Below are 27,491 nucleotides of genomic sequence, written 5' to 3'. Positions count from 1 at the left end.
ACTGAAACCCTCAATTTTCGTAACGAGATAGGCATCAGCGCGCACATGGTCGATTGTTTTGGGCATTCCGCTAGTTACAAATCGGTTAATTTTCAAGTACGAAGATATACCAAGATAAACTCAGAACATGAGATATGATAAAATTTTTAAATTTCATGTGTTTTTTTTCTAGATTTTTATTCAGTAGCTTCTTAGTTATTATCAATTTTGCCCGGATATTTCCAGAATTTTTAAAAGAAAACAATTAAGCCAAATGTTCGAATCTTGTCAGGTTTTACTTAATTACAAAACTACTAAAAATATACCCGGCCTTAATTGACAAAAAAAATCAGATTCAGCAAAGAAAAGGATTGCTCTACCTTGATAGATTGCTAAGACATTTTTTTCTCTAATTTCTCTAACACATTTGATTTGATTAAACTTTTTTTTTTCTTCGAAAGCTTTGTATAAAAGTAAAAAACGGCTATGAATTCGAGTGCCCGGATATTCCGAGGAATTAAAATAAAATTGTCAGTATTTTCACGGCCCGGACGCGTTTGGATAAAATTTCTGGTAAGCTTGTTATAGGAATAATTGAGCCTAAATTTTATCAAATAGGGTGAGTGCTCCTACTTTGGACCTAGAGCCTACTTTAGTCCTAATATACCGAAAATTGTGAATAATTCATTTTGTTAGCATAGGATTAAGATTCTCTCATGCACACAATGAACTCTTATTCTTTCTTAATCCTACCATACTAAATTTTTTTTTCAAAATATTTTTTTTTATTTTAGCGTTTTGACTGCTTATTTGAAAGTTGTGTAACCATAGGATGAGTAAAAAAAAATCTCAAAAATACCATAGCCAGGAAATTTATTGATAAAAAATATCTTTGCTAAACTTTTCATGAAATTATGAAAAGCTCTAGCAAGAAAAGTCTGCCCTTTTTAAATACTTTTCAATAGATTCAGATTTTTTTTTTAATTTTGAAATGATTTCAACTTTTTTTATAAAATTCTTAGCTGTTTGTCAAGTTAGCAAAAAATGAAGCTTCCATACAAATTTCCATACAAAATTGAAACGCGTTGCACTAACTCAGGAATAAATCAAATCATTTAAAATTTTACACTGATGCTGGGTGACCCAAAAGGCATCGAAAAAACATATGGAAGCAAAAAGTCATGATTTTGCAGCGGTCTTATGAACCATACTACATATTTTTCTTAAAATCTGTAAAGGGTCCAAAAATAGGATACTTCAACTTTGATGTTCCATTTTTAGACCTGACATTATTAAAATTTTCTGTCAATACCAAAAAATCAACAAAGGTGTGAAAATTAAATTGGGGTATAAAGCAGAACCAATTATTAAACGTTTCTACTATATTTGTAAGTTTTATGCAAGTAAACTTCAAGTAAGTAAACACAAAAAAGTTTCAGCTAGTGTTATGCTGATAGAGTTAACAGGGAGTAAAAACGTTTGAGCTATTTATAACAGAAATTTAAAGTGTATTCTCAATCGTGAAAAAGCTGTTCTACTATTTTATGATAATATTTGATTAAAGATTACAATTTTAATCAATTTGTTAATTCATTTTCCAAATAATCATACTTTTAATGGTAATTTCAGTTCTAAGTTCAATGAAGGTACCAGTTCAGTACCAAAATAGGAACAGTAGGTTCAAAGTTGGAAATTTTCTTTGCAAATCTTTCAATAATGATGAAACCTATGTTGAAAATTTCCATTGAAGCTTGCAGATAAGCTCATGAACGATGCTTTAATTTTCTGAAAGATACAAATCTCCCGTTTATGAGAAAAACAAATGATTATTCAAAAACCACCGAAAGTAAGGGCAACTAACCCTACTTGCACCATCAGATTTGGAAGTGTTGTGGCTGGACCATTTGTTAAACTTTCAGGTAGCGAAATTAAAGACAACTTTTCTTGTTCGCGATTAAAAGGAAAGAGGACATTTATTTCATTTGCATTAATAATTACAATTTTTCCCGCCTAAGTTATACAAATGGTTACAAAGAAACAATGACAAACTGGCAACATTTAAGATAGAAATTATAGCAACGGTACAAGAGGTTTACAAAACATTACAATAGTGAATCTATATTCGAGTGACCAATATGAGTGAGATTCATCAGGAAGTAACGCAGTTCATGCTCATTTACCTACTCTATAGACGACCTAAGAAGCTCTAGGGGCACTATAGGAAAAACTTATTTTAAGTTGTAAAGCTCTTCTTGCAACCTTATCCGACTTTAATGAACATATGTATATTTTATCCACTTCATTTAGAATGAAATATGTCTTAGTTGTGAGGCTGAAAAATTTCTTCACAAAACACTCTACGGTCAATGATATTGAAGGAGTTAATCAAGCACAAACTGGATTTGAACAAAATTATGTGACCAACGACCGGATACCAAAAGTTCATGTATCACTAATCGAACATTTGATAGAATATTCAATGAACTCACAAATAGTTTTTTTTACTAAATTCCTACCAGATTCATTCAATAAACCGCTCATTGAAGTTTTTTTTAAGTTTTTTCTGCAAATTCGAAAATTTATCTTAAACTGAGATGATCTTAACAAATCTAGTCAGGTTCATTTTGAATTATTTGAGGTTTTTAGAATCGAAATCTGTCACAGGGGCTATCATGGTGCCAAAATAAGTATGTACGAGCTATATTTTTATAATCGAAGATCGTGACACTACCAACTGGTTGCAACAACAAACAAAAAGTACACAAAAATATACATTCAGTCATAAATTTATTAAACTAAAATTTGTTTCAACCACTGTACTATACACAATCGTTATAAATAAACTCCACCTTTCGCAACAGGTTACTGGAACAGAGCTCTCAAAACGGCTGCCAGCAAGAGAGCCAACGATCCAGTTACGACCGCACTACCGCTGATGACCTCGAACACTACCGCATCATAGCTGCTCAGGACCAAGTTTTCGACGTTGGCAATCTCCTCACCTGTAACGAACTTGGACTCAGGGGTACTGAGCACCACCTTCAGCTTATCGGCGGCCTCGTGTAGGCTCTTGATGTTCAGCTGCACCTCAGCCGAGTTCAGATTGACCACGACGGCGTACGAGGTGTGATCGGCCAGGGTTCGGGTGTAGCCGAATACGTTGTTGATGAGCGATTTCGAAGCAAACTCTCCGTGCATGAAAGTATGAGTTTTGCGAAGAGCGAGTAGATTTTTGTACAGGTTGTACATGCTCTTGGGATTGCTTTTCTGGGCAGCTAAGTTCAGCTCTTTGTAGTTCGTGTGCACTGGGAGCCAAGGTTTATCTGAGGTTTCGGTTGTGAAGCCAGCGTATGCTGTATCATCCCATTGGAAGGGAGTTCGCACTGGATCTCTGGTGTAGAGCTGATAAATTTCTGCGTTGGTGTTCTTTGCCTGCGGATCTTGGGTGTCCTCGAAGCTGATGTCTCGGTAATCTTCCATGCCGATTTCTTCACCATAGTAGATGACGGCAATTCCTGGTAGAGTCATTTCGAGGACGGCAAAACTGGCAGCACGTTCCCGTCCGAAACGAGAAGCGATTCTTGGACGATCGTGGTTTCCTAGCACCCAATTGGCATTGGCTCCAGCAGGCATGTTGTCCATCCACTCGTCGATAATCTCCTTCAGCTGATCAGCGTTCGATGCATTTGTCACCCGATTGATCATGGCGAAATTGAACGGAATATGGGCACCTTTTCGCTCTCCGTCACCGTACCAGCGCATAGTTTGCTCCACATTTGCGTAGGCTTCCGTCATCATCAATTTGGTGCTAGTGCTCTTCGCGGACCATTGATCGAACATTGTGCGCCAATCGTAGATCAAATCGTAAGATTCGTCCTAGAGAAACAAAGAAGATTGCTTATTCACAGATCTAATAAGTTTTAATTCAACAAATTACCAAGTTCATGGTCAAGTTGTGATGCATATTCTCGTAGAACAGGGGTCTGGTCGGATCCAGCAGCACTTCATCGGCATAGCTTTGATCCTCGAAGGCGTGGTTGATGGCATCGATACGGAACCCGTCGATTTCCTTCTCGAACCAGAACTCCATCATTTCGGTCATCTCAGCCTGCACCTTCTCGTGGTGGTAGTTCAGATCGGGCTGCCCGGCATCGAACTGATGCAGGTAGTACTGGGTTTGACTTGGCAGCTTAGTCCAGGCATCGGTGTGGAACACGGATTGCTGGAAGATCAGATAGATTACATTATTTTTCATTACTGAAGATTTTCCCTAAAAACCCTAGCGTTAGCTTGGAAACCGTCTTGACTTAGAAGGTTTCACACCGTGTGTACAATGCAATTGACTGAATGAATAAAAAATTAAGTTGAAAATTAATGACTCCATACACATTAGACTGAGTCGATTTGGGGTCATTTTTGAATTTCTCAAACCCTGGGATCCAAAATGCTTCGTTTTGGTCCAAAACTCATCCATGATTTTTTGCAGAATTTTTAAGTAACATATACATGAGTAAATTTGGACTTTTAGGTTTGTATGGGAAAATTGAATATTTTGTACTGAAAAATCAACATAATTTTTGTTTCTTCCGTGCAACCGAGCAAGCTAATGGTTTTTGTGCCAATTTATAAATTCTTCAAAGGAAATTTTCCGCTGAACAACTTTGTCGAAGACCGTAAATTCGTATCTTATTGAACAAAAAAGTTATTAGCCGTTTAACAGGGGTATGTCTTTTGGAATTGATATATAATATATTCAATTGACACCTCTGCTTGTGCCCCGCAAAGTATTGCATGAAAAGTAGTCATGCATTACCTCGCAAGGGACCCAGCAGTGGTGTCTATTGAATTTAATGTTTATCAATGCCAAAAGACATACCTCTGTTGAACAGCTAATAATTTTTTTGTCTATTGAGATACGAATTTGCGGTCTTCGAAAAAGTTGTTCAGCGGAAAATTTCCTTTGAAGAATTTAAAAATTGGCACAAAAACCATTAGCTGGCTCGGTTGCACAGAAGAAACAAAAATTATGATGATTTTTCAGTACAAAATATTCAATTTTCCCATACAAATTTAAAAGTCCAAATTTACTCATGTAAACGTTACTTAAAAATTCTGCAAAAAATCATGGAAGAGTTTTGGACCAAAACAAAGCTTTTGAGACCCCAGGGTTTGAGAAATTCAAAAATGACCCCAAATCGACTCAGTCTAATACACATACCCATAAGCTATGATATACAATTCGGTTTCGGTTTTTGAAAAGGGCATATGCGCCAATTCTAAACAAACTCAGTTAATAGCACAAACGTATTAAAAATTCTATTTTATCTCTAACTGCAATTCTCTGGCTTACAAAAATCAAAGTGAAATTATAATGCATGTTTTAGAAGACTGATCCCAAACTTGCTCGGGGTGATTCCAAACTTTTGGATGAAAACTTAAGTAGCTATTTTATTCATTTTTATTTGATTGCAAATTTTTTCCCAAAAGTTGAACAAATGTGTTATCATAAGTATATATGAAAAAAAGAATTCGAACTGAGATGATCGGGTTTGAATTGACATGCAGATTTTGGAAAATGTCTTAATTTTAAGCCATGTTTAAAGTCATAAAAACTCAATATAAACATTTTGTCAAAATCATCCAAAGCAGGTTTTGCTCACGATCTTTCGAGTGTAATTTAAAGAATAGCAATATGTCATAAGATGGATCAAAATTTTCTTTTTTTTATGAGGAGGTGATTCTAAACTTTTGGTCGGCAGTATATGTGCTCAAGAGTAAGTTTCAAAACCTTAAATCAGATTTTATTCATAACCACGATTCAGTGTCTCAAAATAAGATTTGAAAAACAAATAACAAATAAAATTCAAATAGCTAATTGAGGCCAAAGACCAAAAAAAAAACAAAAAAGAAATTTTATAATTCGTAATTCAAATGGTAATTTCTATTTTAAACCTTCAGAACAAAATAAAACCGTTAACATTTTTACATGTAATGTTAATGTTTGTTTGTTAATTTAACCTGCATAAAATTCTGGAATTTTTAATTTCAAACTCTTTAATAAATTCATGTCAGCGCATAAAGGATAAAATATGAGAATTCTCGTTCATTCGCTTGTCGCGAATGTGCTATTTTTAGAAGTTTCACTCCAATGTAATAAATTTAATAATGAAATTCTATTCTGTAAAATTGAAATCAACACTTTCGGTAGCTTCAAGATACTAAGTATAAATTGTCCTACAAGTTTAGAAATATTGAATGCCAAATCTAGGTGTTTCTCTACATCGGATTTTTCGTGGTCCTTATTGTATAACTTTCTGTATTTTTTTTTTCAAATTCCGACCACGCTAAGAAAAAGTTATTTTAGCCGCCGTTAAATCCATATTAAAAATTCTAACATTGTGCTATTTATAAACGAAAATATTTTTTTTTGTTTCGATTTTAGTCGTTTTACCATCTTTATGGCATTCGCGACTTTATCAACGTTACAGTTGGGGGATCGTTATTATAAAACTTATCCGGTACAACTGTGTTCGATGATTACTCTTGGGCTCGAACTCGCGGATATTAACGAAAATATGCTAAATTGTAGAATGTAAGAAAGTCCCATCTTTCGTTTTGTCTTGTTACTGTTACAATTTTCGTTAAATTCCACGAACTTTAAATAAAATGAAACTTCATGATTAGTTTATTCCCCCCTTAAGGTTTTTTTTAATCGAAGAGGGGAGGATGACAAAAGGAAAATTTGATGTTTGAAAAAACTCAGAGCGGTCTCGTTTTAGAGGGAGTTTGATAAACGATTTGAAAGCTGCTGAAAGCTTCCTAACTTTCTCTGAATTTTCTTCTCGCTGTATTCTGCCTAAATCTGTCCAGATTTTGTATAGAAAAATTCCAAATTATAAGCCAAATTTTTCCAAGCTTAGAATTAGTTCTACCCTGATTTGCTAAGCCCTCATAAATGCAGAAAAAATCTGGAATGCATACTTTAGAGGGGCCTCTTGACTTAAGTAATAGTGATACTATTCACGGGGGCCCCCTTAGCAGTTATGTGTTACATTTTTATTTTGATTTTCATTCCTATAATTCGAGAAATTAAAGCAGTTTTAATTCACCCGTTTTAACTATTTTTCTCGATGTGCCCGGGGCTATTGCCTCCTATTGCCTCCCTTTAATCCGCGCTTGGATATACAATACAACTATGATTTCTTAAGTATGGATAATTAGGGCTTGACGACCTTACGCGTCGTTTAAGCGTCGAATCCACAGTTGCGTTAAAAAAAATTAAATCGCGTGAAGTTGCGCACTCTCTTTCAGCTTTAACAAGCTGCCATTTCTCTCTCGGTATATATATTTTCATGGAATTTTCACACAATTAAGTTCAACTAACGCTCTACAAAATTTGAAGTCTTCACAATGACTGGAATCAAAGCCACAGCTATTCCCCTAAAAAAGAGGAATTTCCGAATAGCTTCATAAAATTCGCTGTATTTTTAACAATTTCGATTAGTTTTGAAATTTGGTCCAAAAATGTAAAAATGTTTGATCTGATACCTGGACAAGTTTCGTGGAAATTGATTAAAACGATCATAAATGGTACCGTATAGAAAACAAGGTTCATTTTCGCCCAACAGAGGATTTCATTCTTTTTTGGACGGAAGTACCTATCACAATGAATGTTGTGAATTGATAGAAACTTCATACGAGCGTTGTTTCGGAATAGAATATGTTCCATCCAAGTTCAAAATAAAAAGAATAGAGTTTCAGAAATGACCCGAAAGAAAAATAACAAATTTGAAACACAACTAAAGCGAGTACTTATTATATTCACTCTAGTGTTTGAATACAAGTTCTGAGGGAACAATTTCTATTTCTAACAAGGCTGTAATGAGTTTTCTCTCGATTTGCATCAATTTTTGTGATAAATTTAGATTTTTTCTAATGAAAATACCAAGAAAACATTGATTTTGATGTTTTCCATACAAACTTCCGTCCAAAAACGAATGATATTGTCTGTTGGGCGAAAATGAACCTTATTTTCTACCCTGCACCATTTTTGATCGCGTTAATCCATTTTGACGAAACTTGGTAAGTTACTAGATCAAACATTTTGCATCTTTGGATCCAATTTCAAAATTTTTCAATGAAAACTGTCAAAAATACAGCGAATTTTATGAAGCAGTTCCAAATTTCCCTTTTTTACTGGAATAGCAGTTTCTTTGTTTGCAGTCATTGTAGAGACTTCAAATGTTGTAGAACGTAAGTTGGATAGTTGAACAAAATTTTGTAAAAAATCCTTGAAAAAATATAAACCGAGAGAGAAATAACGACTTTTTAAAGTTGGAATAGAGTGCGCAGTTTCACGCAATTTCATTCTTTTTTTAACGCAACTGTAAGTGATGACTTGAGACTTTAATTGATATCGGTACATATGAGTAGAGGGGAAGACATTTGAAAAATTTAATAAGAAGGGCCTAAGGGTCAAGTCAACCTACTAAAAAATTGTGGAAAACCATTGGTTTTCCGACGTACGGGCTAAGGTGATCCCTAAGTTGGTATATTTCGTTTGAATCATGTTGGCTCAGAAGTGGCCATTTCAACTTTTAAGGCTTCTAGTAGATATAGGGTGTGAATACTAGCGATTAGAATGGATATTAAACAAAAAGGTGGTATTGGTTTATATTCTTGAGAGAACTTATTTGAGTAATCAAAAATGAAATAAAAATAGGAAATGAACTTATCAAAAAATGAGCCCTGCAAAAGGTGTGCTTTAAAAATGTCTCAAAAACACAAAACCTGAAACTGGCCGTCATACTTTTATTTCACCTACACATCAGTTTTTGAGAAGGTTTCTCGGTTTAAACAATTCACAATGAAGTACGGCTTTTCATATGTGTGAATTGCACTGGTAGGCATTAATGAAACATCTTTGATTTTGCCATTTGTAAAAATCTGATAGATCCGATAGATCTTGTAGATAAAAAAACAGACATTCCAGAAACAATTTCTCTCAACTATATCAAATTTGAACCTGTGTCACCAGGTGTTGGGATAAATCATCCAAAAGGATTATAATCCCCGCAAAAAAAAGTCACCACGTGTCAGCACCCTGATAACAAATTTTTAATCCGAAATCCTGGATAACTCCTTAAATCAAACTGTTCACTGAACCTACCCAATTGTTCGGTGGCTTGTTATCGTCACTCCCATCCTTCCAAACGTAGTAATCCCGGTACTCGGGGTTTCCTTTGACAGCTTCCACAAACCACTCGTGCTGGTCACTGGTATGATTGGGCACAAAATCCAGGATAACCTTAATACCAAGCTCCTTCGCCTTCTTAATCAGCGCATCCAAATCTTCCATCGTTCCAAAGATCGGATCAACGCTTCGAAAGTCTTGAATGTCATATCCGAAATCCTTCATCGGAGATTTGAACAACGGACTGAACCAAACTCCGGTGATTCCGAGATCGACCAGATGGTCCAGCTTTTCGGCGATACCCTGGATATCCCCCACGCCATCGCCGTTGGAATCTTTGAACGAACGGGGATAAATTTGATAGAACACTCCACCCTCCCACCAGTCCATTTCGCCATGGTCGTGATCGTCCTGTTTGACGGTCACCTTTGCGGCTGCCAGAGCCAGCAAGGTCACAAACACTGTCACTGCTGCCTTCATCGCGATACCCCGAACACACTAAAACGGGTTCCCCTCCCCCCTCGAGGATTAGCAAGGTAAAAATTCCAAACGACTACTCTGGTTGTTCGCGAAAACCGCTGTTTTATAGATGCTTTTCGTCTTATCAATGGGTTGTTATGCTCAGCGCAGAATGATAAGACGAGATAATTTGTCCCCATCATCGTTGAGTTTTTTCGAACATATAATGTTGGTCTGAAGAAATTGTGATCCTAAAAATTGGTTTTACAATGATGGATAGAAAATAGTAACTTTTTATTTAAATAGTCATTATCTTAGTCTAAGTTAGTAATTTTATGACTAGGCGAAAATTGCTCGTAAAATCGAAAGCAAAAGCAACACAACGGAAAGCTGAGCAATGGCAGCACCATCTGTGTACAGTTGGAACACTACAGCGTCATATCGTCCTAGAACGATGTTATCAACATTGGTAATTTCACGCCCCTCTTGCAATTCAGCATCCAGAGAGCTTAGAACGACCCTAGCTCGATTGGTTTCCTCATGGAGATGTTTCAAGTTCAAGTTAACGTCATTTGGATTTACATTCACTGCAACTGCAAACCTTCCATTGCCCTCCAGCGACCGAGTGAATGCCAACACGTTATTCATCAGCGCAAAAGTCTTCAAATCTCCATGCCGGAAAGTGGGTTCTTTGCGCAGTCGAATCAGCTGTTGGTACAGTTTGTACAAACTTTTGGGTGCAGCCTTCTGCGCTGCCAAATTTACCTCCCGGAAGTTCGGATGAACCGGAAGCCAGGGAGTACTAGAACCTGGAGCAGCAAATCCGGCATGGGTAGAATTGTCCCACTGGAATGGGGTTCGCACCGGGTCTCGTGTGTTTGCCTGAAAATCTTCCTTAGGTCCATTGCAAGCCTGAGGATCGCGCGTTTCCTCCCAAGTGATGTCCCGGTTGTCCTCCATTCCGATTTCTTCACCCTATGAACAAAACATTCTATGAAATTAATTTCAAAAAAATTAACAAACACAACTCACATAGTAAACAACGGCTATTCCTGGCAACGTCATCTCCATAATGGCCATCGATGCGGCACGATCCCGCCCGAATCGAGAAGCAACCCGGGGACGATCGTGATTACCGAGAACCCAATTGGGACTCCCGTACTCTGGCATCGCTTCGATCCAGTCGTCGATCAGCCGTTTGTATTCCTCCGCTCTCGTTTCATTCGTAATCGTAGTGATAAAGTCGAAGTTGAACGGCATATGCGAACCCCGGTGCGTGTCGTTGCCGAACCATTTCATCAAATTTTCCAACGAAGTGTACGCCTCGGTCATCATGAAGCGGGTGTGCCCATCCCGAGCCTTGTACGAGTCGAAGATGTCCCGCCAGGAGTATACGATTCCGTAGTTTTCTTCCTGTAATAAATTTGATTAGAGTAAGATTAGAGTCGATTAGAGTTTGAAATCTTGAAGAGTAAATTGACATGGGTAAAACACAGTCAATCTGAAGTTGAAGTTGTTCCAGTATCAATGAATTGAACATATCTATTGAAAAGAAGAAGGAGCATCAAAATGTTGACAACCTCTGCAAACATTTTTGTAGCAATATTTCTCAACAAACTTTGTTGTACCGTAAACTGGGGGAACTTTGATCAGCGGGGTAACTTTGATCAACATGAAATTTTTGCAGATAATCATCATTAACTAAGTATAAAGGTAAAATATCTGAAAACTGTTTACTACGTTTGAAAGCCTGTAAACTGAGTTACAAATTAGCTAAATTTGGTTTGTTTAAGGAGATTTCTTATATTACTTAAACTATAATTTTAAAATCTTAAAATATCTGGTTTTTTGAACGCTCACAAACAAACATCTCTCCTGATCAAATGTAAGCATTTAGGAGCAAATGGGTTGTTTAATGTGAAAGTTCAACTTCTTTCTTGGTTTAGTTTTGGTTTAAGTGTTGTTTTTATGGTCATTCGATGATAATTTTTGGATATTGATAAAAAACGGTCATTTTCCATGTAAAAGTCCCATAGAAAAAATGGCTAAAAACCCTATCATATGGTTTAGTATGAAAAAATAATAACATGGGAACAGTACGAGGACTTACACACAAAATTTCTGAGCCTCCACTTAGCAAAAATAGGCGATTACTTTCGTTTAGCAATTGGACTCGTTTTACTAACACGATAGCATAAAGCGAATTTTGCTTGATTTTTAGTAAAAACTAAGTTTGTTGGCCGCTTTTTTGTTTGTAAGCAGCCGTTTTTGCCGCCGCTAAGAAAAAAAAGTCAGTAGGGGAGAGTGGGGATACTTGATCCCCTTTTCTTATTTTCACCATATATTTTTGGAAAAATTTAGCAACTCGCCGTCTTTGACATTTTCTGACAGCTTGTAACTTCAAGTTTCTATGCTCCAAAAATTAGAACGATACTTGAACCCGTTGATGAACTAGAAGCATTTTCGTGGGAGTAAAAAAATTGCGATTTTTCTGAAGTTAGGGGAGACTTGATCCCCTATTGAAGGAGACTTGATCTTTTATTCAGGAAGCCATAATCCTTGTATAAAAATCAAACAAAACCCCAAGATAGATTGTTAATTGACTATTTTGGTCATGTTTGTTCTCATTTCACAATTTATAGCAGACATAAGAAGAAAATTCTATAACTTTGTCTCAACGCTAAAAACATTGCATACTTAAAGGCGCTATTTTTTATAATTAAGAGAAAAAATAATTATTTTTGCTCTTTTCTTCAGATAATTGTTTGATAAATATTAGTTTTTGGATAAATATTAGTAATTTCGAAATCAGCAATCATAACGATCAATTTAGAAGAAGAATATGCCGTTTGAAAGGGGGATCAATTATACCCAACTCTAGGGGATCAATTGTACCCATAATCAACATTTTAGAAAACTTTTTCTGAAAAAAGTTGAGAGTTTTCCATTGCTATGAAAATATGGCATAATGAAGTTCATTTTACGCTCGAACGATTGATACATTGGAACAAATATTTTTTTCATAATTTTCCCATGTGCGGAACATTTTAAAGTGATGAAAAAAGATCTTCAAGTTACATTTTGTGAAATTTTTCAAACAAAGTTCAATTACTCAAACAATTATTTTGTTAAAATTTTTTAAACTACAAGCATTGTTATTTTGCTCATTTTGGCACATTTTTCTAGAACAGTTGATCTTTGTAAGACATTCCAGTTTCGAGATAAAGCTAAGGAATCAAGTATCCCCAGGGATCAAGTATCCTCATTCTCCCCTACTGTTTGGAAGTTTGATACCGGCGGTACCTTTGGTGGCCAAGTGGAAGCATGAAGGTAAGAACCATTCCAAAACAAAATATTTTCCGGTTGTAATGTGTTGAATTCTCTATTTTTTCGACCAGGTTGCTGCTGTCAGTAACGGTACATCATCAACGACTGCGAATGTACGGGGAGGTTCCCGACCGAATGTAACTTCGGTGGTTCCTGTTGGCCGTAGATGTAACCATCCGGAAATCGGCGGTAAATAATCCGTTCCCACTAGAAAGTTATCGAAATATAAGTGACAAAAAAGTGTAAAGTGCAAATTCCGAAAAAAATAAAAACTTAAATTAAGCAAGTCAAATAATTTTTGTATTTTATTGAAAATCTGATCCCCTCCATATATTTCCACAAGAAAAACAATAAATCTTGCAGTCTCGAACCCTGCACGATCTTTTTTACCGGTGTTTGCTTAAATTCCAGTAAAACATTCCGGCGGCAAACTTTTTCCAATGTTTGCTGACATTTTAGTAAAAAAAATTTTGCTGAATTGATTGCTAAATTTCTAGCTGGTCAAATTTGAGCAAAATTTTGCTAAATTCCGGCCTTGAAAATTTTGTGTGTAGGGAATTGCACGAAGGTAAAATTTCATTTGTTTTTGAGGCCAAAAAATATTGAAAAATGTTTATAATTTTACCCCTAAATGTATTCAGCAACATTGTCCATCTTTCGAGTATATTTGTTTTTGAAAGAAAAGGTTGAAAAATTCAATTAAGTCCAAACAAAAAATTACTGTTTTCGATGTTTTGAGCCTTCTGTGCTTAATGCCATCAAAATAATAAATTTTAATATGTTGAGATACGTAAAAACCATAGTGATCAAAGTTACCCCGAAACTCGAAATCTGGTTTTGTAATAAACAATTAATTATAACCACCAATGTCGTTTGAATTTACTGCAATCAATGATCATGTTTTATACTCCTCACCTCAGTAAGGGTTTTAAAGCTTTTAGGTATTACGAAAAACGTACCCTTTCCAAAATATTGAAAAATGAATGAAAAAAGTGATCAAAGATCCCCCAGTTTACGGTACGTTTCATACACATTATAGAATCATCGCATAATACTTGAAAAATAAAATCAGTTCATCAAGGTTTTTTCTACACGGTTTTTTTACACGGCGGTTTTTGAGAGAAAATATTCCTGTCCTTTTAAAAGGAAAACACTTAGAGTCTTTTTGAAGTTGGGAAAATCTTAGCTCTGAGACTAAGAACATGAGACCTGAGACCTGAGACCTGAGACCTGAGAGCTGAGACCTTAGACCTGAGACCTGAGACCTGAGACCTGAGACCTGAGACCTGAGACCGGAGAAAAAGAGAGCTGTCACACAAGACCAGAGTCCTGAGACATAAGACAAGAGACATGATTCTTGAGACCTGAGACAAAAGACATGCGACCTGAGACCTAAGACAAGAAACCTGAGACCGGAGACCTGAGACCTCAGACATAAGACATGAGACCTGACGCATAAGACAAGAGCCATGAAACATGAGACCTGAGACCTGAGTCATGAGACTTTAGACCTGAAACAAGCTACTAGTGGTAGTACCGCGAGAAATTAGTTTAAATCCGATTCCAACTTGCGACCCCTCTAGCGAAAGGGTTTGACTTGTAGGTGACGAAAAATAGTGTCGCGAGATCGCTAGTACAAGCTACTAGTGTTAGTACCGCGAGAAGATAGTTTACCTCCGACTTCAACTTGCGACCCCTCTAGCGAAACGGTTTCACTTGAAGGTGACGAACAATAGTGTCGCAAGTCCACTAGTACAAGCTTCTAGAGTTAGCACCGACAGAAATTAGTTAAGCTCGATTTCAACTTGCGACCTGATTATTAGAAGTTTCGATGCGATTTTTTTTTGCAGTTACTTGATACTAGCTTGTACAACGTAGTACAAGTAGATTATTTCTACCAGTATTGACACTGGCTGCACAGCTAGTAGCTTGGCCTAGCGAACTCACGTCACAAAGTTTCGTCACCTACAAGTCAAAACCTTCCACCTGACCGGTGGAAAGTTTAAATCGGAGCTAAACTAATTTCTCGCGGTACTATCACTATTAGCTTGTACTAGCGAACTCGCGAGACTTTTTTTGGTCATCTACAAGTCAAACCCTTCCACTAGACGGGTCGCAAGTTGAAATCGGAGTTAAACTAGTTTCTTGCGGTACTAACACTAGTAGCTTGTCTCAGGTCTAAAGTCTCATGTCTCAGGTCTAATGTTTCATGGCTCTTGTCTAATGCCTCAGTCTCATGTCTCATGCCTCATGTCTCATGTCTCAGGTCTCAGGTCTCAGGTCTCAGGTTACAGGTCTCATGTCTCAGGTCTCATGTATCATGTCTAATTTCTAATGTTTCATGTCTCTTGTCTCAAGTCTCATTTCTCATGTCTCATGTCTCATGTCTCATGTCTCATGTCTCATGTCTCATGTCTCATGTCTCATGTCTCATGTCTCATGTCTCATGTCTCATGTCTCATGTCTCATGTCTCATGTCTCATGTCTCATGTCTCATGTCTCATGTCTCATGTCTCAGGTCTTAAATCTCAGGTGTCATGTCTTAAGTCTCAAATCTCAGGTCTCAGGTCTCATGTCCCATGTCTCAGGTCTCAGGTATCGTGTTTTATGTCTTAAATTTCTAGTATCAGGTCTCAGGTCTCAGGTCTCAGGTCCAATGTCCCATGTCTTTGGTCTCATTCTTCAGGTTTCAGGTCTCATGTCTCAGATCTCTGCTTTCTGGACTCAGGTCTCAGGTGTCATGGCTAAAGTCTCAAGTCTCAGGTCTAAGATCTCAGGTCTCATGTCTCTAGTCTACATTCTCAAGTCTTAGGTCTCAAGTCTCAAGTCTCAGGTCTCAGGTCTCAGGTCTTAAATGTCGAGTTATATGTCTTATTATTTCAAATTTCAGAGCCGCAGAATTTGAATGGTCTTTTTTACACGGTTTTCGGGAATTAGCACGGTTTTTTTATACACGGTTTTCGGGAATTAATACGGTTTTTATTACACGGTTTTTTACGCGGTTTTTATATCAGTGTAGAAAAAACCCTACTGTATTTACTTACCAAAGTGGAGGCAATATACATACACCCTTTTAACTTCTGGCTCAAGCGATACAAATTATAAAAATTGAACGATATTCAACACCTTATTCGTACATCCTGAAAGTATGTGAGAAAGCGCAAGTTTTGCTCTCAATGCATTCAAACTGTTGCCAGCAACAGTATTTGCTGCTTCTTCCATAGGACAATTGTTCCAAATGAACCATCTGATTTGTAGCAATCTGGTTACACTGCTTATCGCAAAGAGACCAACAAGGTTGTTTTCTCACTTGAACCCCGCGCGGGAGAACAAATTTGCTAACATGGCGGAGTATTTATCATATCCGATTAATACCGACTTTAAGTGACCATTTTTTTTTTCAATCCTGTACTTATTTGCTAGGACTTACGATTCACATTAACATTGTTAACGATTTGTGCGATCATTTCTAATGCAATTTTATGTTTACTGGGATACAGTCCTCCCACAATCATGGGTCACACACAATTATTAGTCACCGATCATTAGAACTGCTGATATCTACTTAACCAAAAGAAATTATATCATATTATTATTTTGAGTTAATCGACAATATCATAAAAATGCATTAAAAATATTAGTTGTGCGTTTTATAACAGTAAAACTGCTGTTTGAATACTCTTTATCAAAGGTGCCCAGCAAACATTTATGAAGGTATAACGCAGGAACAACAAAATTATTCAAACAAATATACCAGATAAAAAGATTGTATTAAACTTACCAAAATAGCATATAGCTACAAAAGTGGAGGCGATATATCTACATTGACAAGATTCCAGCGATTCGATTTTCCAAAAAGAAAAACAAAATAAACGAAAAAAAAAATTTCCTCGACCAAGATTTGAACTCCAGTCCACCGAGTTCGCAGTCCGGTATCTTACCACGACACCAACTCATCAGTTGGTTTTGTACACGCTACAGCTCTATAGGTGAGATTTTTTTTTCTACCAACCGGTCAAAGGAAGAAACCAGAGAGTATCAATTGAAGCACCGCCCATTTATCGTAAATTAGTTCACTCAAATCGTAAATGTCGAATTAGCATATTCTTAACTTTTTGGAAACATATTTACGAATTGATTAAACTGCTATCCGATTCAATTTGTTTTGGGCAAAGCTTGTCGTAAATGAATGATAGAAAATCACTCAATACCAACGTGTTTACGATAGTTATTGAAAATGTCTTAATATTCGATTTGGATTATCATTTCTATTACGATTTCATGTTAGCTGGGTGAACTATAAGCTGTGAAACTATCACATAAAATTCCAATGTTATAAGGTTGACATCTTAAACCGTTAAGCCCCTTATGCGGGTATTTCAAAGATTCCAACCAAATGAATTGGTCCCATATAAGCACAAAAGAAGAGTTTACATTTTCCAAATAAAACTGAGAGAATGATATGCGAAAATTCAATAATATTTAGCAAAATTCATGCTTGTCCAACACCTCGCAAACAGAACAGAGCAGAGAACGAATTACACTTTTATCATTTCGGTTCCCGAGTGCACTGCTCAGCCGATCAACGTTCACAAATCTTTTTGCCGAGTGCGCCCGATTGCGGTTGCTCTGACGGTTGGGTGGACGTCGCTCGCTCTAAAGAAAAGAGAAGGAGCTGGCTAGAAAATTGTGCTCTAGCGACGCTGCTGTGTCGCTCAGTGTATCAAGCCAGAAAGATTTCAATGCAGGAATGTTTTCTTGAAAAAAGTCGCTATGCAGTGCGGAACCGTGCATCAGTCGAAGAGGTCCAATGTAGGTTTATGTATAAAATATTTTTGTACGTAGCCGGGCCGGGCACTTCCTGGCAAATTATTTGAAAAACATGGTGAAACCCGGGTAAATAATCTGAAATTTTCCATTCCAAAAACCGAGCAATATCCGGCCAAATCTGAGGAAATTCCAGACATTTATCTAGTGAAGAAAAACGACTTACATTTTTTTGTCGCAACACATCAGCAGTGTGACATTTATGTTTAAAGCATACGAAGGAAAGTTTTGATTTGATTTTTGATGAAACAAACTTTCACAAATCCAAATTTCGACAAACAATTTTTAACTGAATTCGATTTTCTTGTTTCATTTTCCAAATAATGTGGATAAAACTGGGCTAAATCCAAGTAGTTTTTTCACAATATCCGGGCATCCGCAAATTGCTGTACTTAGGTTTATGTACTTTAAATATCGTACGTGGGTAGCATTAATTTACAAATGCAGCAATTCGCAAAGTAACATTTACTAAAATTATCCAAACATCTTTGTCTATTAAACAAAACGTGAAAATTACACAGGGATCTGGGACAAATTTTAGTAATAAAACTGCAAAACTTTCACAAATCGTAAAATTTAGGATTTATCTTCCTTTACCGCTATGCTTTTGATATTTTTTGACCGAAGAAAGCTTTCGTAGTTAATCATTGGTCCTGGTGCAGAACATCAATCTAGAGGAACTCGCTCAGGAATGACCAGATAGGTGTTTTGAGCAAAGTTGTTAATTCGCATATTTTGATATAAAATTTAAAGAGGAGAGATTAAAAAATAGCGCGATAATAACAATAACTTTTTGTAAAGTTTTTTTTTTTTTTATTTAACCGTATCTCCTTGGGTTAAGATTGTAGAACTTTGACATGTTAAGCAAAGTTGTGTGTTTTATTGAGATAAATAACTTTGTAGAAAAACTTAAGCTCTAAAATGCTAAACAAGAAAGTTATGATTTATATCTTGCTATTGGTGAACCTCTAAACTTTATATTTCATATCAAAATATGCGCTTTATTATACAGAGCAATATTGTCGAAGACACCAGCATTCTATCTTAACTACCTTTGGCGTTATTAATTTAGTTCCGTTAGATTTATTCTCTGCATTGTAAATTCTGACGCACTTCGAAACATCGATCCAGACGCAACCGATGAAGACAAACCGAGTTTTCTGTAAAGCTTCTCTTTCGCCCGAGTGCAAACGAATTTATCTGCACCGAGAACGCACTTCATCAGTTTGTTTGCTTCTCTTGCCCACACTTGGGTGGACGCTTGGTCGCTCTGGAGGTAACTGAGCGTTTTTTAAAGATTCTCCGTTTGGGAAAAGCACAGCGAAAAAAATACACGCTCTTACTCTGAACGGGCAAATCTGAGGAGCGATGCCAAGCATGGCAAAATTAAAGTGACCCATAATTGTAACAGAATCCACCAAGTTCCACACAATCATGGGTCACTTTTTCACAAGCAAAACAAAACATTTCTTGGTTGCTAGCTCAACCCAATTGCCCCTTGAACGTATACTAGCAAAGAATGCCCCTGAATGTTTGCCCGAAACTTGTTGATTTTCATGTTGATATTAGGGTGTTGCCATGGACTTCTATGTGACTAATAATTGTGGGCAATATGACTAATAATTGTTACAAGCTTCAATTTTGACCCACAATTGTGGTTTTGAAAAACGTTGATTGTTTCGGTAAATTATTTTATTTTTCAACAAATTTAGAAACAAAATCATGTTTGAAATCAAAGAGGGAATGTTTAATGACTGAAATTCATGCAAAGCTTGATGTTTGGTCCACTAACACCCGAATAAACGAATATTTTGTGGTGAAATGATACGTTAAGTGACTAATGATTGTGGGGGGACTGTATATTTTAAATGGAGTTGAGCATAATTTACTATTTTTTTCGTATCTCAAATGGATGTAAAAATAAAAGTAGCCTGAAAGTGCTCTTGCCTTTCCCAGTTTCTCACTCCCAAAATTTACCTTAACCGAAAAAAACCCTGTAAAGTTGTCACAGGTAATCAGGGCCATAGGAAGAACTAACTCATGGGGAAGGGGGTTTGGTGACCACATGCACAGCATTGACCGAGCGGATCAATTCATTCGAGTCTGTCTGTCTGGTGTTTGTTTCCATCCTCCTTTATCTTGTGATGTGATAGGGACGGACATGAAAACGTGTTTATTTTGTTTCCCTAAGTCATACGCAATGCGGTTGCGCTGGGAGGTTAATGCCGATGGTTTCAAATCGAATCACCGCCACTGGCCTTTACATCTTATGCCAATCGCGTTTATATAATGAGAACTCATGATTGGAGTAAACACTGAATTTTTGGTGTAACAATAAAGGGTGATACGGTCAAAATTTGGTCAATATCAACTTGACGTATTTCTTTCAATTTTGCATTTAAAAAACCTCAACACCCCACATTTTGAAGGTGTGTGTGTGTGAAGAATGTAGCTCCTATTTTGATTTTGTAATTCACTCTTCAGTTGTCAAAATGCCGTCCAAGGAAGAAAAGCAGCGTATCAAAATTTTGCTCGCGCATCGCGAAAATCCAAGCTACTCGCACGCAAAGCTGGCAGATTCGCTAAAAGTTGACAAATCAACCGTTACAAATGTAATTAAAGTGTTTGGGGAACGTTTGTCGACAGCTAGGAAGTCTGGATCGGGGGAAATCGAAAACCGGAAGCCACTGACACGACAAAGAGAGTTGCCGGTAGTTTCAAGCGAAACCCTAAACTATCTCTCCGAGATACCGCAAATAAGCTGGGTGTATCTTCTACAACCGTGCATCGAGCCAAAAAACGAGCCGGACTATCGACTTACAAGAAGATAGCGACTCCAGATCGCGATGATAAACAAAATACGACGGCCAAAGCGCGATCCCGAAGGCTGTACACGACGATGCTGACGAAGTTTGACTGCGTGGTAATGGACGACGAAACCTACGTCAAAGCCGACTACAGGTAGCATCCGGGACAGGAGTTTTATACGGAAAAAGGAAGGGGAAAAGTAGCAGATATTTTTAAGCACACGAAACTGTCAAAGTTCGCGAAGAAATATCTAGTATAGCAAGCCATCTGTACCTGTGGCTTGAAAAGCAGCATTTTCATAGCTTCCAGGACTGTCAACCAAGAAATTTACATGAAAGAGTGTTTGAATAAACGTCTGTTGCCTTTTCTGAAGAAGCACGGTTGTTCCGTACTGTTTTGACCGGATTTGACATCTTGCCATTACGGTAAAAAGGCCATGGAGTGGAACGCCGCCAACAACGTGCAGGTGGTTCTCAAGGACAAGAATCCTCCCAACACGCCAGAGCTCCGCCCAATTGAGAAATACTGGGCTATTGTCAAGCGGAACCTAAAGAAGACCAAAAAACTGCTAAGGACGAGCAGCAGTTCAAGGCAAACTGGCTTTCTGCGGCGAAGAAGGTGGACAAGGTGGCTGTACAAAATCTGATGGCAGGGGTTGAGCGTAAGGCTCAGCAATTCGGATTTGGAAAAGCGGAAGCCTAACTGAATATTTTTTTCTGAATTTTATATTAATTAAACTTGAAAAAGAAATTTAATTTGATTTTTTAAATAAACGATTTTACCGATTTACACGCGTTTTCCCTAGACCAAATTTTGACCATATCACCCTTTAGTGGAAATGCCTCACAATTGAAACGTCCTTAACCCTAACCTTTGGGGCAAAAGCACAAATGCCGTTGAATTCAAGTACGAATATTAAGTATTCAACATTTATGTTTCAAGTCAAGTGGAAAAATAGTTTTTTGAAATTTTTGAGCGACTTTATCAGTGATTCGAAATGATAGACGGATAGATCATTGGAAGAAAGTAACTAAGGTATTCAAAAGAGCCTTTTGAATAGAAGCTCGACCACATGTTGAATTTTTTGTCCCTCACCATTCAACTGTATCGAAGAAGAAATACAGAATGGAGCCGGCACTTCGTTCTGCGATGCAGTTGATTACGAATGGTTTGACCGCCATTTGTAAGGCTGCCAGATTGCCCCGTTTTTTCCGTGTTTGCCCGGATATTTAATACAAAATTTGGGAACAGTCCGGCCTGGCCCGGTTGCCCGGATTCCGTTGGAAAATGCCCGGATTTCGCCCGGCTTAATTAACTTTATTTGTTAAATCAAATAAAAAAAAAACAAACGCCTCCAAAACAATTTTTTTTTGTTAGTTTTATAAAAATAATCAAGAAAGGTTTTTTTTGAAGCCTAAAATGCAATTCAAAATCTGTCAATGAGTTTTGATGAAAAATTATTTTGAAATTTTTTTTTATTTTTGTTGAGTAATTTCTGGGTTTTGAGACAATTTGACCGGATATAGCACGGCTTTATGGCCGTCACTTTTGAAATCAAATGCCAGGATTATGTCAGGTTATTGTATAAAATTGTAAAGTTTGTCCGGCCCGGACACGTGCTGAAAAAATTCTGGCAACCTTAGCCATGTGGATACACACGTGCCGAACGGACGAAAAAGTCAGTATGTCAATTGCATCGCAGAACGAAGTGCCGGTGGTTATCCAAGTTTATTTGGATATTTGGATAAAAATAAGTAAATAAGTGTCAATTTCTCACAAAAGTTTGGAACTTAAACACTCAGATCAACACCAGTGCTAGCCTTGTATAGTAAAAAGGGGGGAAAACGAAATTATTGCGACACCGAAAATGTCATGCCAATTTTCTTATAAATAATGTTAAGAATCAAACCAAAATTTAAGGGTTGTTTTATATATATACTAGCTGCCCCGGTGTGATTTGCTACACCTTTAAAAAAAAATTAATATTTGTTAAATTAACTGAAATTGAGTTTAATTTCTAAGGCAACATTTCGAACTAAATTTCTACATAATTTAGAATGGTACGCCTTAAAAAGAGACCTGCATCTGGAGTTTCGAATTCCAGCCCAAAGATGATATATTGATATTTTCTTGAAATTTATCTCTAGATTTGAAGTTCAAGATCTGGAACTTTTACTTTGTTTTTAAAATTAAAGCTCAATGTGTATTTATGGGTTCAAGTGTCTCCGAAAGTGTTTTCCAGGTGTAAACACTTCTATTTTACTTCAAAAAATGGAAAAATGTATTGCTACGCGCAGTGCTGCCAGATATGCTGAAATTCTTGTGAATAGTTTAATATATCTATATGAAATTTTTGAATTTCAATTATTTCTTCCGTATATATATAATTTATGTTTTCCAATCCAACATGGAAGTTTCATTAAAAGTGTTGCGATAAAAACTGCACGTAAATTTAAGGAAATTTGATTCATTTTTCTAGATAAACGGACATAACGCGCTCCGCTCTGCCTCGACATTTTTATTAAAAAATCGTTCAAAAAAAACAAAAATAATATTATAATTAGGAAATTTTTCGTAGTGTAATGAACGTAGAGACCAATAATCATCATAAGAGCATGTAACAGTAGACTGAGTCGATTTGGGGTCATTTTTGAATTTCTCAAACCCTGGGTTCTTAAAAGCTTCGTCTTGGTCCAAAACTGATTCATGATTTTTTGTAGAATTTTTAAGTAACGTTTACATGAGTAAATTTGAACTTTAAGGTTTGTATGGGAAAATTGAATATTTTGTACTGAAAAATCAACATCGATTTTGTTTCTTGTGTGAAACCGAGCCAACTGACAGTTTTTGTGCCAATTTATAAAATCCCTTAGGGAAATTTTCTGCTCAACAACTTTGTCGAAGACCATAACTTCGTATCTTATTAGGCAAAAAAGTTATTAGCTGTCAATTGAATTTATTGTTAATCAATGCGAAAAGACATACCTCTGTTAAACAGCTTATAACTTTTTGCCTAATAAGATACGAAGTTATGGTCTTCGACAAGGTTGATCAGCAAAAAATTTCCCTAAGGAATTTTATAAATTGGCACAAAAACTGTCAGCTGACTCGGTTCCACACAAGAAACAAAATCGATGTTGATTTTTCAGTACAAAATATTCAATTTTCCCATATAAACCTAAAAGTTCAAATTTACTCATGTAAACGTTACTTAAAAATTCTACAAAAAATCATGAATCAGTGTTGGACCAAGACGAAGCTTTTTAGACCCCAGGGTTTGAGAAATTCAAAAGTGTCCCCAAATCGACTCAGTCTAATGTAACAGGTAGATTTTTTTTTCATTTTTAGATGCTGTAATTCCTTACGAGGAAATCGGAAAATTGCAAGAAAACCTCCTTTGTTTTCATTTTTGGGTAGATTAACGCAAAATAGAAAACTTTGAAGGTCCACAAATGTTTAGATATTCAGAATAGTATAAAGAGAACAGACTGACATTTTCAGAAATCTTAAAAAATGTTTGTATTGTGAAATACTGATGGCGCATATTGTCAACTCTGTACATTTTATACCCAGTTCCCTTACAAGGGAATTCTAATTCTCAATTTCTCATGCATAGTAAGCTTGTGTGGAGCAAAGGCATGACAATTCGTGGGAGCTTTTCATCAACATGCCCTCTAGCTCAAAATTTCAACACCTATCAAGTATTCTCTTATTGGCGCTTTAACTCTCATCCGCATTAGAGTGTCATTTTGACACTATTTCAAGTTTGAATGCTTGTAACTTTTTTCAGAAGCTTCAAAAACCAAAAATTTCTTCGGGGACCCTAAATGAATTCAAAAGTTCTTTAATTTTGCATCTTAACTTTACCACGCATCATTATTTCGTCTGTCGGCTTCGCTCTCTGACCAAATCACCACCCATCGTACCAACTCGGAGAGCAAACAAACATAATTTTCATATTTTTGTGAAATCTCACAGCGTAAATTGTTGCACCTCACTAGAATGTAGATTAAATCCCCTTTTCAATGGATATAGTTTTGATTGCTTCAAACGGCGAGAAAGCACTGAAAATCCGGGTACAACCTGACGGTGGACCACAAAAACAGATGAAATTTCAATTAGTGAAAAAATCGCGCAAAGTAGTCAACTTTGAAAAATTCCAGTAAATTCAATTGTTGTTGCATCGAAAATCTAAAGACAGCAAAATGTTAGAATTTCAATAAAGTTTGTAGTCAATTTTTTTAAAAAACTCTACCATCGCTCAAACAGTATTTACTGGCAATCGAATGAAAAGTAGGTTTTTCAGACCACTTTTTTGAACTTTTGGTGATCATTTCATTAAAAAAAATTTAAAAAAAATATTTCTTTGTTCCATGATGTAGACATTAACTTCAGCTTTCATATGTATAAGGCAAATATTTTTTGGACGTGTTATATATGAACTACAGCAGTTTTCCTGAGGCATGTTTTTTCGGTTTTTTTTCTCTCATGCTGAATAACGAGAAAATTAGAAGCTTAAGCTATATAAAATGTTCTAAACATATTTTACTGACGTTACAAGGTTTCTATTGATATAAGTTTTATTGTAATTGGTTAGATATGAAAAGAGTTATGACGATTTTAGCTTGGAGTGTCAAAATGACACTCCTAGTGCTGATTAGGGTAATGAAATCTAATGCGGATGAGGGTTAATGCCTGTCTATCCACCTCTATTTCATATTCTATTAAAATTTAAAAAAAAAACATTTCGCCGAGTATGCCTCTGAAAATTAGAACCAATGCATGATTAAGCGCATTTTTGGCATAAAGCATGAGCCGAGCGACATTAAAATTTTGCAACCTCTTCATTGGGTGTGTCAAATCCGCCATTTGTTTATTTTCGTAATTATGAAAAGAGGGTTAAACTGTTAGAAATAACGTGATAGTTTTTTTTTTTTTGAATAAGTTCAAAATTTTCAAAAAATAGATCGTACTTTTGTCCATTCTGTATCAAAAATTAGATTTATAAAAATCGTATCTCAAATAAACCAAAGACTGAAAATGAACCTACACATTATTATATATCTTCAAATAGTCATGCATTTTAAACGATTAACAAAAAGTAGTTCTTGACATGCGACTGATTGACTCCGGAACAAATTTTATCATTTTTTTTTTTGCTCTCACGAAACAATTTGGTAACTACCCGATCAGAAGAGAAAAACTAAATTATATCAAGATGAGATATTTTGATATTCAATTTTTTCCTATCTGGATGAGTTATAATCTAGTACTCGTAGGATGTTAAAATATCTCAAATTATATCAAAAAATCTATGCGATCATAGCTGAATTATATCAATTTTAGATATGCTCCTTTCAAGATTATATCTCATTCAGATAGCATAGATTGATATTGGACAGAACAAAACCTATCAAAATTATAACTTATCAAGATATGAGTGCTTCGAGAAAAATTTCAAGTGGAATATCAATAAACCACATTATTTGCTAAAACCATGCCCCATTCTTGGTTTCCCAATACTTGGATTCAATTTTATGAATCTGTTGAGCGAAACTCATAAACGTACGGTTTGGGCCGTTGACTTCGATGTCCGAGTTCCAGAAAATGTTTTACGTATATCAAAATAAGATATAATCATTTTATTTTAGGACTATCCGAAAAAAATCTTGATCATTGAAAATGAGCTCAACCCCATTCAAGTCTGTCAATCAGAATAAGATATAATTCAGATTGGAGAAACTTAAAATCGAAAATTTGTAGTACTTAATTATAACTGAATCAGATGTAAATATCTTGGTGAGATAGGCTTGAGCTTTTATTTTGATATGCTCTCCTGATCGGGTAGACATACATCGACAAGAAACCAGCTGATGTAGTTCTAGTAACGTTAAACTAGCGGTCATGAATCAAAACAACCTCTTGAACTATTTTCAAAGGTTTTTTCACACTCACCAAATCACGAGTATACCGATGATCCATGTTAGCATAAGACGGTCCCAGGCGATCATCGATCAATGGTTGATCACGGAACTCTTGATCTTCGAACACATGATTGATGGCGTCGACACGGAACCCATCGATTCCTTTGTCCAGCCAAAATTTGATCATATCGTCCATTTCTTGCTTCACTCTTGGATTGCGGTAATTCAAATCTGGTTGCTTCTTGTCGAATTGATGTAAGTAGAACTGTCCTCCCTGGTATTGGGTCCAAGCTGGGGTGTGAAACACGGCTATCCAATTGTTAGGCGGCAGAATTGTGCTTTCTCCAACAGCCATCCCATCACGCCAAGTATAGAAGTCTCGGTACTCTGGATTTCCTGCAGCCGACTGAACAAACCAGTCGTGTTCATCACTCGAATGGTTTGGCACGAAATCCAGTAACACTTTTATTCCCAACTCGTGAGCTCTGGCTACCATTGCCTCCAAATCAGCCATGGTTCCAAAAATGGGGTTGATATCTCGGAAATCAGAAATATCATACCCGAAATCGGCCATCGGTGATTTGAACATAGGATTGAACCAAACTCCATCCACTCCCAGATCCACCAAGTGCTCTAGCCGTTCGGTGATACCTTTCAGATCGCCCTGGCCATCACCATCGCCGTCTCGGAACGAAAGGGGATAAATCTGATAGAACACTCCACCCTCCCACCAGTCTGGTTCGGCGTTTTCCTGTCGGGCGTTGAAGGCCCCAACTAGAGCTAGCAATACGGTCAGCAAGACCCCACCGGTAACAACGAAACGCATTTCGTCGTCTTTAGTTGAACTAAACTTTGCCCGCAGATCGGTATCGGACTTTTATAATCGGAAAACGCCCTCAAACCATAACAACTACCTTATCTAAAATCTATCATAAATTGAACTCGATATCCACACTTTGGCATGTTAATTCGTC

The 27,491-nt window shown here is 36.5% G+C and overlaps 3 protein-coding genes across 5 annotated transcripts in view; 1 reads left to right on the top strand and 2 right to left on the bottom strand.

Annotated features, from left to right (window-relative positions):
• The window catches only part of LOC129745155 (protein naked cuticle homolog), a 503,284-nt gene that overhangs the window by 178,736 nt on the left and 297,057 nt on the right, over positions 1-27,491 (top strand). The window lies entirely within an intron of this gene.
• On the bottom strand, positions 2,750-9,713 carry LOC129745153 (maltase 2-like). Its single transcript, XM_055738067.1, has 3 exons — positions 9,149-9,713; positions 3,917-4,201; positions 2,750-3,855 (listed from the first exon to the last, which is right to left on the bottom strand). Exons 1-3 carry the CDS (start codon positions 9,650-9,652, stop codon positions 2,842-2,844), a joined length of 1,803 nt encoding a protein of 600 aa, XP_055594042.1. The 5' UTR covers positions 9,653-9,713; the 3' UTR covers positions 2,750-2,841.
• On the bottom strand, positions 9,929-27,353 carry LOC129745151 (maltase 1-like). The gene is made up of 3 exons (XM_055738064.1): positions 26,549-27,353; positions 10,664-11,044; positions 9,929-10,606 (listed from the first exon to the last, which is right to left on the bottom strand). The coding sequence occupies exons 1-3, from the start codon at positions 27,341-27,343 to the stop codon at positions 9,971-9,973; spliced, it is 1,812 nt and encodes a 603-aa protein (XP_055594039.1). The 5' UTR covers positions 27,344-27,353; the 3' UTR covers positions 9,929-9,970.

The sequence above is a fragment of the Uranotaenia lowii genome, chromosome 2 (genome assembly GCF_029784155.1).
Source record: "Uranotaenia lowii strain MFRU-FL chromosome 2, ASM2978415v1, whole genome shotgun sequence".
Classification (NCBI taxonomy): Eukaryota; Metazoa; Arthropoda; class Insecta; order Diptera; family Culicidae; genus Uranotaenia; species Uranotaenia lowii.
This window is presented reverse-complemented; position numbering and strand designations above follow the sequence as displayed.